General features: G+C 35.6%; 1 protein-coding gene across 1 annotated transcript; it reads left to right on the top strand.

The window, feature by feature from the left end:
• Positions 1 to 8384: 8384 nt before the first annotated feature.
• On the top strand, positions 8385 to 17768 carry laynb (layilin b). The gene is made up of 7 exons (XM_059331441.1): positions 8385 to 8627; positions 11764 to 12070; positions 12920 to 13077; positions 13822 to 13866; positions 15022 to 15099; positions 15229 to 15346; positions 16889 to 17768. The coding sequence occupies exons 1-7, from the start codon at positions 8555 to 8557 to the stop codon at positions 17202 to 17204; spliced, it is 1095 nt and encodes a 364-aa protein (XP_059187424.1). The 5' UTR covers positions 8385 to 8554; the 3' UTR covers positions 17205 to 17768.
• Positions 17769 to 19854: the final 2086 nt, after the last annotated feature.

Here is a 19854-nt window from a genome sequence, read left to right on the forward strand (position 1 = left end):
TAACTTCCCTCCACCATTTTTAATTAATAGTGTAGTATGTCAAAAGGCAAAGAAATATAAACATGTTGAGGGGACATCTCATTAGAGGCCTACCGTTATGGGATTTTTCAGACCGATCCCAAGACTGATTTTAGAGGTAATTTAGATATAATAATTTTTTGGAGCTGGAATGAAAATAGACCTTTTTTGGGTTATTGTGCATCAATTTTTCACCACTCTGCAAATGAACTCAGAGAGCTTCTTCCTCAAACATAAAACTTTATTAAATAATATTGTTATTACATATTATATAAACAATGTATTATATTGTCAGCCAATTATATGAATGATAACTGAGAAAATAAAGAATAAATAGTAATACAATAAAAAGCTTAATAAACATCATTGCTGAATAGCAAAAAAAGAATTTAAAAAAAGTGGTACCTAACACCATTTCTAAATCACAGCATGCAACACTTTCTGCTTTATATATTGTGTAAAAAAAGTTTTCATAAAAGCACATATTAGACAGAATATACACTAATACCGACTAATGACTTTGATAGGCCAATATCGGCTGATAATATTGTATATACATTATATATATATATATATATATATATATATATATATATATATTATTAAAGAACTATAGGGGGAAAGTGTTGTGCTGGGACTCTTCACCCGTGAGCGTACTCCGGTTAGGGAATAAGGACACCGTTTTTGACTTTAACTTCTTTATCTTAAACTTTTTCAGCAGCAGGTAAGTACACACACATTATTCAACCCATGCTGATTCGGACCCCCGAACGCAAACATAGCTGCCCTGCAAACTGCCCGACTCAAACAGACTGAACTAAAAAATGCCTAAACATAATTATTAACCTGTTTAAATCAACAATATCAATATAATCAAATTAACAGATTAATAGGGTGTATTTGCTGGTCACAAAGGGGATTTATAACATATATATGTATAAATATAATGTCAGGCTCTACATCACAGGATGGTTGGGACATGGTACTCAAACTTAAATGGTTCTAATGTCTTGCAAATATCCATCCACTGCAGCTACAAATGTACTCATTAACAACCAGAAACTTCGACAACTCTCTAAAGAAAGGAGTACATTTTTCAAAATCACTGTGCAGGGATTCACTGTCCTGAATAAAGGATTCACATTTTTTGAATGGAACACCATGAATCACCTTGAAAGGTGATCATGCTTGCCACAAGCAATGATCTCCTCAGCCAACCAGGATTAACCTTTGTTAATTTCCCTTGCATGACAAACCTCTCCTCTATTGTCTCCCCAGACTTGCATTGCAGGTAGTCTCTCTAGCTATAGGCCACAACTGTTGCTGCCCCATTGTTCCTCAGATATACAGGATGAAAAGGAGCATCAGTGTTTGTGCTAAAGTGCCCATGGTCAGAGAAGACATTTGTTACACTATCCACGGATGCGTCACTCTTCTACAACCTCTCCAGTCTTACATGTCTGAGGAGTTTACCTCCCAGGACACCTGTTTGGAAACAATTCATCTGCCATTCTTCTACACTTTAATGACATTCTCCATTTCATTTTCATGTAATCCCTCTCTCTGACTGCAGGGACGTGAGATAATGTCACGATGGATAGAAAGTCTAGAAAGTAATGTTCAACTGCCCATAAATAACTCATAACCCATAAATTATATGACCCGAATTTCAAGGGATTTTAAGAGATAAGCAGACGGATTTAGCGTTCCTAACGACATATATTTTTTAACAAAATTCATACAATAACCATGAAGCGACGCTATATTAAATGGGGAGTCTAAATTTAGATCTATCAGACTGACAGTGTGCTGATTAGTGTACATCAATACTGGTTCTTTTCACGAAGAGCTAGAATGGTTACTGATATGTAATCACATTAGAAAACAATGAAAACAAGGCCCAGGGCAGGATGTAGATTTAGTTTTGAAGAAAGAGGATACACTGGGAAGGTAGAGGAGGCTCAGTACAGTACTCTGTGGGCATGTACAGTAAAGCTGATCATAAGTGACCTCTCGGGGTCTGGATATAGAATATCACAAGTGCGTAAATATGTTGCAAAACTCCAACGTTTCAGAGGAGTTTTTAGATTTCTGTTTTTGTACATAACTTCCTTGTGCATCCATTATAGGCTAAATAAATGTCCTATTTTGACAAAATGTTGTCAAAATAACTGCACCATAATAAAGCATATGAAAAATCCAATTGGTTGGTGTCAATACATGGTGAAAAAAGCCTTCGGATCCTTTAGTAAAAGTATCACATAAGTGTAAAAAAAATACTCCCCTACAAGTAAAAGTGGTGCATTTATAATAGCTTCAAACTCAGTCTAAGTAAAAGTAACTACTTAAGTACCAGCAAAATACAGAAACGCTGAGGATCCATTTTCTGACCTACAGGTCACAAGTACAGGTGAAAAAGTGTTTTGCCAGACTAATCTTTCTATGTATTCTTTCTTCTTTTTTTAAATCTGTGAAACAGGTGGGGAAATAAAAACATTTTGCCAGGTTAAAAAAAAACTTTTTCTTTTCTTTTCTCATACTGTAATACTCATTTCGGCCACAAAAGGATGCTTTTTCTTCCAGTTGAGTTTTAATTTCTCCATGAAATTACTTACAACAAACACTTAAAAATGATCCTGGAAAATGATAACAATAATAATAATAATAATAATAATAATAATAATAATAATAATAATAATAATAATAAAATAAATAAATAAAAATTAATAATAATAATTTAAAAAAATAATAAAAAAATACATAAATAAATAAAAATTATTAATAATAATAATAATAATAATAATAATTCACAGAGGAAAACTTTTCCACCTGTTTCACAGGTGTCCTTTTTGTAATGCACAACAATGTCCGCTGCAACTAATATTTTATGACAATATTAGAACAATATATCCCTCTGAAATGTTATGTTTAAAGTAGATATTTAGCATAGGAAAAAAAAACACAAAGAAGAAATATTCAAGTAAAGCACCATAACATCAAAATTGTACATAAGTTAAAAACTTGAGTAAATGTAATTAGTTACTTGTCACCACTGGTGTTGTTGCACAATGACAGATACATTTCAAAAGTAAATGGGGACTGGCTGCTCTGCCTTATTTCACCAGTAGTTTGGTGTCATCTGCTGGCCAAAATTAGACAGAGCTCAAATACCTTGTTGTTCTCTGTGTCTGATGGACTCGTGATTCACCAGCACTGAGGAGTGAAAGCAGAAAAACACAACAGCCTCCTAAATTATCACACAGCAGCACAGGGACAACCATTGTTTATATGGTTCTGAGAAAAAGACCATCCATCCATTCCAGAAAACAAAAAAAGCACAAATAATCAAAGACAAAAATAGAGTTATCTTATAAAATCATGTTTCGTTCTGAATCAACAAGGCTGGACTACCAACTGGGGCAGAAAGTGAAAATATACCCCTGTAAATAATATGATCTTAACCCATAAGAACCCATGGTGACACCCGTGTAACAAACACTTTAAATCTTCTAGAATCTCCCATATTCAGCTTTATGCTTCCCTTTAAGTCATTAAATCCCTAAGCGACGTATACTCAACACCCTGGTGTGGTGAATTTGACAAGAAGTGACTTCTCCAAAATGTGGCTGTGACTGGAAACAGAAATGTGAAAAAGTAGCTAATTTCAAAAAGCTTATTTTTTGCTACGAGGCTAAGTTTAAACCATCCATCCATCCATCCATTTTCTTCCGCTTATCCGGGGCCGGGTCGCGAAAAAAAAGAAAGTTTAAGCCCATTTAACAATTCTAATCTGTTAACAGGATGTCCTGTATTGCATTTAACGTGTTCTGACCATATTTCCTGAACAAATTAAAGTCACAATTTTGATATATGTTATGGAGATGCAAACAAAAAAGTTATTTGTTTGTATTCATGATTGATTAATTATTATTGTTACTTAAAAACAAATCTGAAAAAGAATTTATTGTTAATCAGCACTATCAATGTCACAATTTTGATCTATGTTGTGGAGATGCAAAGAAAAAGGCAAATTTGTTTCTGTAAGCAGAAAAGGTGTCTAGTTTATTCATTTAAAAATAAGAAATATTATAAACATAAATACAATAAACGCCCAATGTATCGTATATGTCACATTACAGATCTTTGACATTTACACTACAAAAAAAGAAAAGTTGGGTGAACTCAAAATTTCAAGGCAACAAACTTCGATAACATTTCAAGTTGGACAATTAAACTAAATATTTTAAGTTTTGTTTTTGAGTTTGCTCAACTCTGAATTTCTCTGGCATGATTGTAACGCCACTATGAAATGTCAGCTAATGTTGTGACCACAATTTTGAGTTAGCATAGATACGCTAATGGCTACTCTTGTAGCTGTAACAAGCAGCGCCGCTAGCATCAGTTAGCCGCTAGCTTTCGCTAATGACCAAATTTCACAACAAATAAATAAGAGTTAGCAGAACTATTGTCCCTTGTTGTGAACCCCAACTTAAAGATATCAGTAACAACAACTCACAAACTTGTTTTTGAGCAGACAACTGGCTTCCTTTGCTGTGCTAACTTACATTATTGCCCTAAATGTCAGTAATTTAGCCTATATTTCCAAGTTTTACCAAATTAAACCACTGTTTTAGGCCAAAAAATACAAGTCGGCTTTTTTGCAGTGTAGGGGTGGAATTTTTTTTAAAACATCAGAAATGTGTTCTATTTTTCCTTTAAGGGTAAATAGGTCTGGGTTCTTATGGGTTAAGGTGGATCCTTATCTTGAGGCCTTGGCAGAGCGTATTTAGTCTTTGGTAGCCTACATTCCTGTTTAGCACCAATAAGTAAGCTCAACAGTGTTTGCAACACACAGTCACAGCTATTCATCACAGGACAAACATTTGCGTGCATCGACTCATAATCAAACAAACTTTAGAGGCTTTGAAAGACTAAAACAAGGAACAATCATTCCAGGTCACACTTGATAAGCATCTAGAGGTTCAGTCTGACAACAAGACTCCCGCCTGACAAATACCCATGTGTTACCAGCAAAGCAAGATGGCCTGAAGCCAGGTAGTAAACAACAGTCCTATGATTGTCTATCCTCTCTCAGCTCTCCACAGAGAGGAGCTCTGCTTCCAAGGTCATCTGCTGATGGATGTTGTTGGAAACCACACAACACAAGAGGAGGACAAACTGCATGCTGTGCTGAGGTCTCTTCTGTGTTACATGTTATAGATAGATAGATAGATAGATAGATAGATAGATAGATAGATAGATAGATAGATAGATAGATAGATAGATAGATAGATAGATAGATAGATGCACTTAAGCAGATATGATGAAACTGCAATATTAATATGTTAACAGTGCAGTAACTTAACATATTTCATGCTCAAATGCATGTATAACAGTATAAATAGGAATACAAAAGGTTTGAAGCAAATAAAAAATAACCACTTACTGTGATTTCTTTTTTTTCAGTGCAATAACAGCAGACAAACATTAATTGAAGAAGTAATTTTGTGCATTTTTACACTGCACTTTTAAGATTTCATGCTCAAATGCATGTAGTTGTACTGAGGGCCACTTCAAGTGAGGGTGCGGGACGTATGCAGCTCCCGGGCCTCCAGTTGCCCATCCTTGGTCTATGGTATTGCTCAGCAGGATAATCTTCACAAATGAACACCACTTTTAAGATGTTGGAAGCCTTAATGAAAAGTAAAAAGCGGTAACGCTTTATATTAAGGTCCTTGTAATAACCATTAATTAACAAGTAATAAGGCCCTTGTAAGTCCTTACAAGATCCTTATTAACATAATTGTGTGTTTATTAATCTTATTTTGTTTGCTTATTGATATTAAAATATACTTTATTGCTCATCTATTATAAGTTAACTATAAGTTAACTATGCTTTTTGCAACTACCGGATCTAAAGCGAGAACAATGCCTTATTACTTGTTAATTAATGGTTATTAAGGACCTTATTATAAAGCGTTACCTAAAAAAGCTAACGTTATGCTATAGCAAACTACACCACAGTCACATGACTTAGTCACTACCTGCTTCAGACAGTCTCCGACAGGCTAACCAGCTGCTTTGACAAGCTAGCAAAACTAGCCTAATAAATTGTTTATTTAATTTAATTTAATTTTTAAAATTTACAAAAGAGTTTGCAAGAGCACTGAAAAAAAGTATTTTATGTCGTACAACAAAACACAGCATTTTAGCGCCCTAGGGTCTCTCCTCTCAAAATCAATGACGTTTTTGGATAGATGCCTGAAATAAGGTCTGTGGTTAACACAAAAATAAGACATGTTCGCGTTTTGCTGTACAACATAAAATAAGTAACCCACTTGTGAATTTTGAAGTTTTTACATCCTAAAAGAACAAGTGGCTAGATGAGACTACAGTGGTTGTCGGGAACATGAAACATCATCACGATGGAAACGGATGGGAAATCTCTCACAGCCTCTAGTTTTTTTTTTCAATGCACTTGCAAACTCTTGTAGATTGTTGATGTGGTTAATTAACAATTTATTGGCTTGTTGGCTCATATGTTAAATCTAAATAATACAGCTAAACATTACGCTAAAATGTTTAAGCTAAATATTAAATCCAAATGTTAAATTTAAACATTATATATGTTGAATCTAAATCTAAAGGTTAAAGCTAAGAAGGCTACTCTTTAACCAGTCAGTCTCTCAGTCTACTGGGGGAAAGTTTCAGTCTGATTAATTTGCTGGATTAAACAGTGAAAAATGACTTATTACTGTTGTGTAACATCGACGACTGCTCCAGACTTTCACAATCACTCATATTCTGGAAATAAAGCCCCAGGGCCTGGAAAAGAAACCAAAGCAATGAACAGGAAGTAAGGCTCTGAAAAAAATCCTTTCCACTTCCTCCTCTGCATGCTTTCCTGTTCCAATCTCCCTCTCTTCCTCTTAATCTGTCCCTATCTCACTTTTTGTCCTCAGTGAGTTTTTACAGTCAGTGAGTCAGTTTCCTTTTAAACACTTACACTTGTTTTGTGGTCAAGGACTAAAGTGCCCTTGAGCAAGGCACCTGACCCCCCCACTGCTTCCCGGGTGCAAAAATGTGCTGTCCACTGCTCCTAAGCATAGCTGTAGCATTGTTGTGTCAAGGATGAGTTAAATGCAGAGGACAAATTCACTGATCACTGTGTCAGTGTGTGTGTGTGTGTGTGTGTGTGTGTGTGTGTGTGTGTGTGTGTTCTTGTACTTCCTACATAGTGGGGACCGGAACACGTTTTTAACCAACAGAGTGAGGACATTTTTGCAAAGTGAGGACATTTTGGCCGGTCCTCACTTCTTTAAAGGCTTTTTTTTTCTTTAGATTTCAGACTTTGTTTTAAGGGTTAAAGGTTACATGATAATGATAATTAACTGAAACTGTATTGTGTGGTTACAAAACTAACTGAAATTATAGTGAAAATGTCCTTTGTTTTTGTCTTTGTCAACTTTTTTCATACATAATGAAGATGGATAAGACAAAGGAAATAAAGGCAACATTTAATGTGATCTCTTTTAATCTCCCACCCAACAAACACCCCATTACAAAGAACTAAAACTAATAAAAACTAAACTAAAACTAAAGCATTTCCAAAAAAAAAAACTAAACTAAAACTAACAAACACACTCTAAAAACGAACTAAAACTAACTGAATTTGAAAACAAAAAATCACAACAAAATTAAAACTAAAACTAATGAAAAATCCAAAACTATTATAACCTTGCAAGGGAATTCACTATTACAATGAGGGCCCTCACAAAGATAGAAGTACAAGAATGTGTGTGTGTGTGTGTGTGTGTGTGTGTGTGTGTGTGTGTGTGTGTGTGTGTGTGTGCAAAAAAAAATCACATCACATTAGAACAGCATGTTTACCAGACAAAGAAAAGAGAAAAACTGAGTTGTACTTTTAACACGCACCATTTAAGTTTTTGAAGTCAACCTTGTTTCTGTTTCTGCTTTCTCGCTTTGTTTTCTCCTCTGAGCTATTTCTCCCCAGACAGCACTCAATCAATGTGTGTGTGTGTGTGTGTGTGTGTAGTGGAAAAAGAATGAGGAATGAGAGATACTCATTCTTTATTTTAATACAGGGAGCATGATGCATAGTGTGTGCACAAAGAACTCTATTCATCCCATTATAATGACATTACTATATGTGGAATGGGATTTTTTGCTAATTTAGTAAAACACAGGCTGCACAAATGCACAAATTCATACCTTGAGGTGGTTTGGGTTTACATCTAGGAGGAGAGAAAACACTGAAAACCAACAATAGCCTACTTTCTCTGTTTCAAAGTAAAAAATCTTGGACTATCTCACTCTTGATGTTTTTTCCCTCAGCCAGACGCCATATGCACGCCTCCACTAGTCGACCCAGTTTTGGCTGGACAGACTCCTCTGCTGCCTCTATCATTAGTCTGTTTCACTAAGGGTTTGAAAATCTGAAGTTTGACTTCTAGCGAGCTTGTTTGCGCTTTATTTTAAGTCTAATCGTGCAACACACTCGGGTGAACATGTAGAAATGGATTTTATGAAGCTGTTTGGCACTGTTATCGCCGTTTTGTTCCACCCTGGATCCACGTCTAAAATAAATGGTAAGAATTTACTCCGAAGAAACAAAACTACTACACTAATGCTGTAAAGCCTCACGTTGTGCATTTTATTCCAAGGTAAGCCGTAGATGTGTGTGTTTTTACCGCTAAAGTTTTCCTTTATTATTTATTTATTTATTTATTTATTTTGCGTGCAGCGCTAATCGATGATGTGTAGTTCTTACAAGATATGTTATATTTTCGTGTTTAAAAAAAAAAAAAAGTGGTTTAAGGTAAAGAGGATGAAACCAGAACCACCATAAAGAAGCATAATAACGCCTACAGTATGCGCGTTATAATGATAAACAGGCTGCAGTCACACAGCAACACGTGATGTGGTGGAAAGTGAACATCAGCAGGCTGTTAACGACTCACATCACTGATTTAAAGTCTGGTCATGTAGTTTTTCTAACTTTAGCAATAAAAGGCCACAAGAACATTAATTATGCTGCTTATCATCATGGTAGCAGCAGCATTTATGCTCCTACTAACAACAACATTATGATTATGCAACAGACGCCCAAAATGACCCATATTGGTTCATATTTATAGACTTTACGTTGTATTTCCTGAAAGACTGTACATGTGTCCACTTTCATAGGTCTGTATATGGGACCACTGTTTTACTTCATCTTTATTTATATTTATATTCTTGGTTTGGTTCTGTGTTTTGTTTTTGACACCTGGATTTCCCTCCAGGGCTTACTTAAAGATTATTTTTTGTCTTTTCTTTAGGATTAGGGTTAGGGAAGCAATATTTCAGAAATGAAATTTCAGTTTTATTATCGCTTGTTTCTTGTTTTTCTGGAAAAGTAAAATATTTCATCATTTCATCAGCTCAAATTTTTTCAACTTCTAAATATAAAACCTCACAGGTAGTCATGACCAGTAGTGGACTCAGGTTTTCAAAGTGGCATAGGTGGAAAAAAAAAAACTGCACCAGCTGCATGTGAAGCCTGTATGATACAGCAATTATATTATTTTATTCTAAGGGCACAATAAAGGGCAGTTTTTTTTCACAACATGATCTCGTATGACAAGTTGTACAAATAGCACACCACTTCTAAGGACATATTGCGCATCATGCCAAGCTATTTCTACAATTAAAAACAAATGTGAATGGTCTGCTGCTACTTTGAACATGTGACTATCACCGTCACATGACCATGGTTAGGTGAGGTGAGGTTTAGGCAACAAGAGTTTTTGTTTATGGTTGTTGAGATTGTTCAATTTTCTGACATTGCAAGATGGAACCATGTTACAAAAACAACGTTACATAACTATAACTCAATAAAACAAATAAAAAATGCACATGGGATACTAATACGGGTCTTTTGGGTAAAGTCTCTGTCTCTTTAACTTCTAGAGCACTTACTTTGTTTTCCCCTTCATTATAACACACAAAATGATTTAAGAAACCGGCATCTTGGCATGAGAAGATTGGCAACCACTGGTTTAATCTGTTGTCTTTCAGTTAATTAATAAAAAAACCAAATACCTGTAAGTGAGGTGTCATCAGTACACAAACAAGATTCACTGTTTAGAGCCATAATTATCATACTTAGTGAATAATTAAGCTACTTGTTGTGCCACCTCAGCAAACCACTGCATTTCAGACATGTCCAGACTCACATTTTTAGACTCTCTCATAGTGCAGTACATAATCAAAACTATTTTGAATGGCACAATTCCAATCAAGGAAAAAAACAACTTTTTTAAGCTCTTAAAAATATAGTTTTTACACTGTAATTTCCCTCCCGTATGGTTTACCCAACCTAAGTTTACAGGAAAATGTGGGAAGAGCTTTGAAAAGATTCTAGTTCCTCATTTGTCCTTGATGCTTTTTACATGATGATGATGATTTTTACATTAAAATGTTCATTTATCAATGGTGTAGACCAAAAGCTATTTGTATTCCTCAATTGTAAAATTGTATAGCCTTTTTACAGCATATTAAAAAAGTTTTGACATTTAAGTCAACTCAAATGTGCTTCATAGCTTCCGAAAGTCTCCAGCCCGGCGCCTTAACCTTTAAGTTTTGCCAACTTTGAGTTTAGTTTTGAGTTCCCCGAGATAGACTAGTTTTCAAAATCATATTAATGAATGCTCAATATGACTATTAATAATGTTGGTAGGCTAATTTAGACTTATTAGGCTGTTTAATTTTCATTTTAGGCTCAATATAAGGTTTGCGGCTCCATTCTGCGATTTTCTCTTTTTCTTTGGCCAACAGTGGCTCTTTAGTTAGTAAAGGTTGCCCCCCCCTGCTGTAGTTTCAGTGGTGGAAAGTAACTAAGTACATTTACTCAAGTACTGTACTTAAGTACAATTTTGAGGTACTTGTACTTTACTTGGGTATTTCCATTTTATGTAACTTTATACTTTACTCCACTACATTTTTAGGAAAATATTGTACTTTTTACTCCACTACATTTAGCTGCCAGCTTAGTTACTTTTCAGGTCGAGATTTAACAGAAAAGACATGATCCATTTAAAGTGATTAATTAATTTCATTTTAATTAAATCTTATAACAGTTTTAAGTTATTAAATTAGCCCTATCTTTACAAAATTAAAACAGTGCTTACATAAAAACATTAAAACAAATGATGTAATAATATATTTAGAATATTTTCATCAATCTGAGTGGGTCCATTCTGCATAACGAGTACTTTTACTTTTGACACTTTAAGTACATTTTGATGCTGATACTTTTGTACTTTTACTTAAGTAAGTTTTGACTGCAGGACTTTTACTTGTAGTGGAGTAATTTTTCCATGTTGTATTAGTACTTTTACTTAACCCATTGAAGCCTGGAAAGCAGATACGTCGTTTTGTCGTATTTGTATAAGCTCTCAAATACTTTTTGAATATCATTTCTATCTGCTACAGAGGCTGAAAAATCTATTATTTAGTAGGAAGAGTTGACACTTTTTTTCCCAGAATTTTTCCAGAATTTCCAGAAAATTAGAGGCTTATTTTAAAATCGCCCAGCGGTTTTTCAGGCCTCAATGGGTTAAGTAAGGGATCAGAATACTTCTTGTGTAGTTTAATGTCTTAATGTTACATGGGTGCCACAGGAAAACAAAAAGCATTCACTTACCATGCTTTAATCTCTCTGATACCGACTGTGGCGTCCAGGCCAGAGGATCTGTCGGCGTGGGACAGAGCGCCCATGCTACAAGGTGTCCTACATCCATGACAGCAGGCGGAGGCTGACCTTTGAGGACGCCAGGCAGGCCTGTAGGTCAGATGGAGGCGACTTGCTCAGCATTGAAACAGAAAGCGAGCAGAGACTGATGGAGAGGTTCATAAAGCAGCTGCAGGCTGGAGATGGAGACTATTGGATCGGGCTCCGCCGCAGCCAACAGCGCTACAGGGCAGGGACCACCAGCCCAGGATGCCCCTCGCAGTACTATTGGCTGGATGGAAGCAAGGCCAAGTTCAGGTCATTTTACTCTACACAGAAAAATCTGTAGTGTTGTTTTTTCAGTGTTAATAATTTTGAGTTAGTGGGTGTTGATTTTGGAGTTTTAACACTTTAACACAAGCGAGTTACATGTTAACACCTGAGTTAGAATCACTTCAGTTGGAGTTGATTTTCAGATTTTGTGACTTGTACGTTCGGCTAAAGACAGAATGCACTTTTAATGTATCATATAACAAAACAATGAATGTTAATTATCACATTCGTGAAAGGAAATAACATGATTTTAGGGTTAAAAAATACACTTTAATGTGTCAAAGTAACACGATGTATGTTAAATATTAACACTCACAGTGAAAGGCAATAACACGATTTTAGCGTTGAAAATACACTTAAATAATAACACGATGTATGTTAAAAATTAACAGTTGGAGTTAAAAGTGCACTTATGTGGTGTCATAAAACAACACCAAGGGTGTCAAATATTTAACACTATTAAAGAGTTAAAATATTTACACTTTTCAAAGTGTAATTTTAACTCAGAGTCCGTGAGAACTATATAAACTCAGAAAAAGTGTTAAATTTAACACTCTGTGAGTTGAATTAACACTCTCGATTTTGCTGTGTATATGCATTTCGGCTGCATCTGTGAAATGTTATGAGGGATCTTTGGGGACAGCACACTAAAAAAAAAAGGAAATATCAGTGGAAAAAAGGTTTTAGAAAATGTTATTGGATTAGAAGGTGCTTGTGTGGGAGTGATGGAATGTCTGCAGTCTTGGGAATGGGAAATTCAGAAATAAAGTGCGTGTAATCATGTCCAATTTAAATGCAATACAAGTCTAAAGTTGTGCATCTTATTTGCTGCAGGAACTGGCACTGGGATGAGCCATCGTGTGGTGCTGAAATGTGTGTGGTTCTGTACTACCAGCCCTCTGCACCGCCCGACGAAGAAGGTCATTTCCTGTTCCAGTGGAACGATGACAACTGCAACTCCAAGAACAACTTTGTCTGCAAATACCCAGAAGGTGAGCCAATAGATCACAGACACTGTGCTGTTGTACCTGGTTGTGCTGTGCTGGGAATTATTGACATTTGGCAACTTCTGGTTTGCTTCCTGCAGCCACAAAATCTGACATTTATCTTCCAAAAACCATTAGACTTACTAAAACGTTGCCATCGCTGTCAACCCCTAGCACTAAAAAATAATGTGCAGCTTTAAAGTGAGTTGCCTAGATTACTGTTCTGCTCCCTGTGCACACTTTGTGGTCATATTTTTAAAACAAGCTGGAGCATATATTGTTTTGCTTTACGCCAGTTTACTCCTCATTTCATTTTATTTTGTTGATTATTTTTCAATCCAATCCAATCCCCTTTATTTATATAGCACAATTTTAGCAAACGCAAGGTTTCCAAAGTGCTGCACAAACAATAAATACATAACACAATACAAAGAGATGTAGTAAACAATAGAACAGTAAGATGCAATAAGATAAAATAAATTAAAAATGGGATAAAAATAAATAAAATAAAATGTAAAATGTACTGCCCGCACAAAATAAAATATGCATGAATACAATTTTACTTACTAATTTCTAATGATTCTTCCAGTTGTTGTTTTTTTCTTTCATTTCTATTTTCAATGTGAAACAATTCTTGTGCCTGTTTGTAATAAATCCTTTTTTATGAGCTAAGTGAAGTTGCACTGATTACATTATTTTACAAGGATTGAATGGCTGAATGATGTTAACTTACCCTTTGGTGTCTTGCAGAAAAAGTACCAGTATTTACTGAGGAAGGGAAGACAGCTCATGCAGGTACAACATGTACTTGCTGCTCCGCACATACTGTCCTTGTATGCATGATGTTTCTGTGGGATATAGATAAACAGTTACTTTAGTGGTGTTGATACTTAGATAAAGAAACGTCAGACTAAACCATTGCATCACTACTTCTTATCACTTATTATAAATGTCAGCTACCCTTTTGTGTAAATGTAGACCTCTAGTGGTCAAAATGTATTAAGGTTATGGTTGTTTACTTTACAATGCAGGTCACATGCTGTACACTACAGCAGTAGTTCTCAACCTTTTTGAGTCGCGACCCCCAATTTAACATGCATGTTGTCCATGACCCCCACTCACTGAACACAATCTCACACGCACAGTTCAGATCATACAAACTCAGTTGATATGGCGAATTTTGGACAAATAATGAAGCAGACAACAACTAAAAAACAGAAAGCCAGAGACTCTTTGTAAAGTAATAACTTGCTACTTTGGTATTTGTCAGGAAAGACACAAAAGTACCCCAAAAAAGAATCAAATTGACCACAAAATGACACAAAATGATCAAAAAAAGACACAAATTGACCAAAAAAGACACAAAATGACCAAAAAAAGACACAAAATGGACGAAAAGAGAAACAAAATTACCAAAAAAAGACACATAATGACTATAAAAGACGCAAACTGACCACAAACTGATAAAAAAAGATACAAATGACCAAAAAAGACACTAAATTACCAAAAAAAGACACAAAATTACCAAAAAAAGACACAAAATTACCAAAAAAAGACACAAAATCACCAAAAAAAGACACAAAATGACAAAAAAAAAGGACTGAAATATCACAAAAAGATTTTTGGACTAAATGACCAAAAAGACTAAAACACATAAACACTTTAACACAGTGGAGACAGAGCTGACTTCCAAAATGATTTGGCGACCCCCAGAAATCTTCTCGCGAACTGCATGTGATATAAGGAAATACAAACAGGGGAATCCAAACAATTAGGTACAATAAGTTTGTCATATTTGATGCTTTGAATATTTCAAATTGTACTCACATGTTTTGTTTATTGTTTGTTTTGGTAGAAATCTGCAACAATTGGAAAAACAGTGTAATTTTTCTCTTTTTTCCTTTGTCATATTCAACTGATGATTTCTTTTTTGTTTTCTGGTTGCTCCAGTTCCATCTCTGAGGCCAAATGTTTTCTCAACTACAGAAAAAAATGAGAGGATAAAAATAGGACTACCGGAGTCATCAGGTAAGAAAAGGAAAAATATGTATTTTGTTCTTTATGTTTATGTTTAGTTGTAGCAACAGAATTGTGGCATGCTATTCAAGGATAAAGGTCTTTGTTCTAAAGTATGCAGTAATACTCTTTCCTTTGCAGTATCTCTCTCAGACAACACCCTGTATGTTTCCTACATCCTTTATGCAACTATTCCTGCTCTGCTGCTCCTGCTGTTTGCAGCTGCTGGGTTCTTCTGCTACAAACAGCATGCTAAGAGGTAAAAGCACTTTTAAACATTGTGTTTCTGGATGCAGAGTAAGAAAATGACATATTAAGAAGCATTTTTATATCTGTACATAATGCATTTATTGGATATTTATTCAATGGCATCAATTTATTTCGTTTTGGCCAATGTGACCACACATTTAGAAAGGGTATATATAACTATACCTCATATACAGTCATGGAACAAAATATTAGACCATTGTTTTCTTCAATTTCTTGTTCATTTTAATACCTGGTACAACTAGCTGATATCTAGCCATTTTCCATGGTTATCTTGATAATAACCAAATTATTCATTATCAAGAAAACCATGGAAAATGGCTAGATATCAGCTCTTAAATTAATTATTAATTTGGTTGTTATCATTATATATGTCCAAACAAATATAATACCTTTAGTTGTACCAGGCATTAAAATGAACAATTGAATTGAAATTGAACAAAACAAGGGTGGTCCAATATTTTTTCCATGACTGTATTTTTAGTTTTAGAAAGGTTTTTTCAATTGAAACATAGCGGAAATGTGTTTTTTTTTTTTTTTAATTTATATGGCCTTTAACACGAACATTTACTGTTGAGCAACATGTTCCAATGATGATCCAATTGCGTCAAGGTCAATTTATTAATTTATTATTATTATATTTATTTCTAGAGCACCTTATATACAACCAAGGTTTACCAAAGTGCTTTACATAACTGAATAACAACAAAAAATCCAATCGAATACAAGATACATAAATGAATAACAATAAACTCACAAAATAAAAATGAAAGACAATTTCATCTAATAATATATGACATGAGATGTACAATACATCACACAGAAACAACTTTCTTCTCACGCAGGTTTGAAAGCCTGGGAGAAAAAATTAGTCTTAAGAGAAGATTTAAAAATGTCCAAAGTCTTTGACGACCGGATATGAAGCGGTAAACTGTTCCACAGCTTCGGGGCAGCCACTGCAAAAGAGCGATCACCTTTTGTTTTTAGCATTTAGGCACATCCAGGTAGAACTCATCTGCAGACCACAGAGCTCTGGTTAGTCTGTGAACCGAGTTCAGCTAAATACGCTGGAGCCAATCCGTTAAAAATTTTAAAAACAAACATCAGGATCTTAAAATCAATTCTGAAATGGACAGGAAGCCAGTCAGAGAGGCCAGAACTGGGTTTATGTGTTCACGTTTCTTTTTGCCTGTTAAAAGACGTGCTGCAGCATTTTGTACAAGTTGTAGGCGTTCATTTTGTTTCTTTTTTGGGCCATTTTGTGTCTTCTTTTTGATAATTTTGTGTCTTTTTTCGGTCATTTTGTGTCTTTTTTGTCATTTTGTGGGGTTTTTTAGTCATTTTGTGTCTTTTTTGGTAGTTTTGTGTCTTTTTTTGGTAATTTCGTGTCTTTTTTTGGTCATTTTGTGTCTTTTATGGTAATTTTGTATCTTTTTTATATCATTTTGTGGTCAGTTTGTGTCTTTTTTAGTCATTTTGTGTAAGTTGTAGGCGTCAAAATTGCGTGCTTTAATTCAGTTTCTTTCATATTCAGGAGGAAGACAGAAACAGAAGGCTACCCCGGCAGATCAAAACCATGGATGTCAACAACAGCTTCCCCGTACGCCGTACAAGGACCTTACGCCTTTAGTGACATTACCAAACTGCCTCACACTGCTCTGGACAGCACCGTGCCGGCAAACACCAGGACAAAGTTCTCCTGTGCTCCTTCCCAGGACTCCCAGTGTGGCGACTATGAGAATGTGTCGTGTGCAGACAGGGAAAGCGGGTTTGTCACCAATGACATCTATGAGACCTGCAAAGCTCCAAGCCGGCAGACTGGTTGGGTGGAAAATGAGATCTATGGATAACACTGTAGATGTCTATCTGGTGTCTGTGAGTGTCTGTCATCCTCATACCAAGTTTTGAATATGAACCCAGCTAGAAAGAGGAACACAGTGTTCTCCGACGCTTTCTTCCTGCACACCCTACTGGTTTCTGGTGTAGTGCAGGATTACTATACACATGACTATGTCAGCCTGGACCTATGTTATCTGAACATAAGTCTGTCTCCTGTGTGTATCTAGCTACAGGTACTATAGGTAAGAGAATAAAATATGTATTTTTGACTACAGGGGAGAACTGTCCCTTTAACCCTTTATCAGGCAAATAACTATATTTGGTAATTAGAGTCAGGGAATATTTCAAGGAAAAAGTTGCAAATTTACTAGATTAAAGTGGCAAACCTACAAGAAAAAAAGTCGCAGATTTAAGAGATTTAAAGCTGGATTGGGTATCAGTGACAATGGGGCTGATCATTCAAAAAATTGCAGCAACAAATGGCTATTTATATGTTATATACTATATGCATTAAATATTGGAATTTTAAATCCTGTCTATTTTTTGACCCATTTGTTGCTGCATTTAACCCTTTATCAGGCAAAGAACTATATTTGGTAACTTCAGGTAATATTTCGAGAAAAAAGTTGCCAATTTATTAGATTAAAGTGGCAAACCTACAAGAAAAAAAGTCGCAGATTTAAGAGATTTAAAGTGGCAAATCTGCGCGAAAAAAGTTGCAGATGTACGAGAAAAAAGTGGGAAAAAAGCAACTTTTTTCTCACAGATTCACCACTTTAAATCTCATAAATCTGTGCATTTTTTTCTCGTAGATTTGCCACTTTAATCTCGTAAACTTTTTTCTCAAAATATTATTTTCGTATGTTTTTTTTTACACATTCTGGCTGTATGTAATATCCTCCAATATTCTCACTTTTTTCTCATAAATCAGCAACTTTTTTCGCGCAGATTTGCCACTTTAAATCTCTTAAATCTGCAACTTTTTTTCTTGTAGATTTGCCACTTTAATCTAGTAAATTTGCAACTTTTTTCCTCGAAATATTACCTGAAGTTACCAAATATAGTTCTTTGCCTGATAAAGGGTTAAACAGTTATCTGACTTACAGTTTTGGATGCTCAGGATGCTGCACTGGAGATACAAACAAGATGGATAGATTTTAAACTATCCATCTTGTGTAGCTTAAAATCCCAGAACCCCACCGATAGAGAGTTCTCAATCTGAGCATGTCATACCTTTGGCTTCAGGAGTAATAGACGGGTTGTATAAAATGCTAATATATTTCAAATATTGCTAATAAATGTAATTACCAAACATTGCTCAACAAGACTGCAGCCATGCTAGCAGCTCTGTGAGGCTGTACTTAACCATGTTAACCATGTTAACATTATAGTTTTGTTTAAAGCATGCAGCTGAGGCAGAGGGTAATGTCACATATCTTGCAAAATATTGCCTATAAACCACATAATTAAATTGATTAAAAAGTTAGGGGATCCAATTAAAAAGTTGTTGAGACACTTACCTCAAGAAAACAAATGTCAACGTTACGGTGGAGCTCTGATATTCATCCGGACAGATTCTCTGACAAATTATATAACTTCACAGCAGCACAAAGGCTTTTGCTGGTTTCCAGGAGGCATTAATGAGCTCAAATAAGCATTACTGAGTCAGGACAGGTTCACTGTGCAGCAGTGCTGCTATATTTGGCGTGATGGATTTCACATTTAACCCGGGGAATAAGTGGAAGTTTTGAGGACTCATGCAAGGTTACTCATCTTGTAAACAATCCAGAATTAAACTACTCATCCGTTTTCCAAATCACGTCACTAGATATCATGAGATGCAAGGACAAAAAGATTTTGTTGTCTCTCTGGAGCGGTGGAGTTGTCCTATTTAGGGAGTATTCTGACCCTTTTCTCTAAACCTGGAGAGTGTTGTCAGCCCAGTGTAAAGCTTCCTGTTTGGACGCTGATGTCAGGGAACAGGACAGTACAGGCGGAAACACTGATGACAGAACTGTGCTGACCCCAGTAAACCTCAAAGCTGTGGGCTTTCCCTGACTCCACCTGACTGTGTGGGAAACTCAACCCTCCCCCCAAATCTGACATTACACAAACTTTAGGAGTGACCATTTTTTGAGTGTATCTTGGATTCATTCATCAGTGTTATGTAATAGTTACATGCAGGCTTGTAAATCTGTAAAATAATCATAGATATACATTACTGGACATAAATGCCTGTGTTATTTCTACGTGGGCTGCTGGGTCCGTGTCTTGGAAAGATGTAGCGAGCCCAGTAAGGAGAGGCTGAGTGTGTTCTTGGAGAATGTTAGACAGGAAATGCCAAAAGCACATCTGGAACTCTTACATTCAGGAAGTCTATGCGTGACAGCGGAGGCCTTCGGAGCGCTGCTCCTGCCTACCCGCTCAGTAATCCACTACTCTGTGTTTGACTGTCACTGCAGGAGCTGAAGAGAACAACTGCTGGGTGTGAATGTGCGTTGAATCCCAAACATGAAGTGAGCTTTGGGTGGCTAATAAAGTTTGTTACAAGATGTTGTGGTTGCATTCTTTATCTCTTCATCTTTTTAGTAATAATTAGAGTATATTCAAATGTTTTTATATTTATATAAGCATGTAGGGGGAGTGTTTCTGTTTCTGTTT

The sequence above is a fragment of the Centropristis striata genome, chromosome 4 (assembly GCF_030273125.1).
Source record: "Centropristis striata isolate RG_2023a ecotype Rhode Island chromosome 4, C.striata_1.0, whole genome shotgun sequence".
Classification (NCBI taxonomy): Eukaryota; Metazoa; Chordata; class Actinopteri; order Perciformes; family Serranidae; genus Centropristis; species Centropristis striata.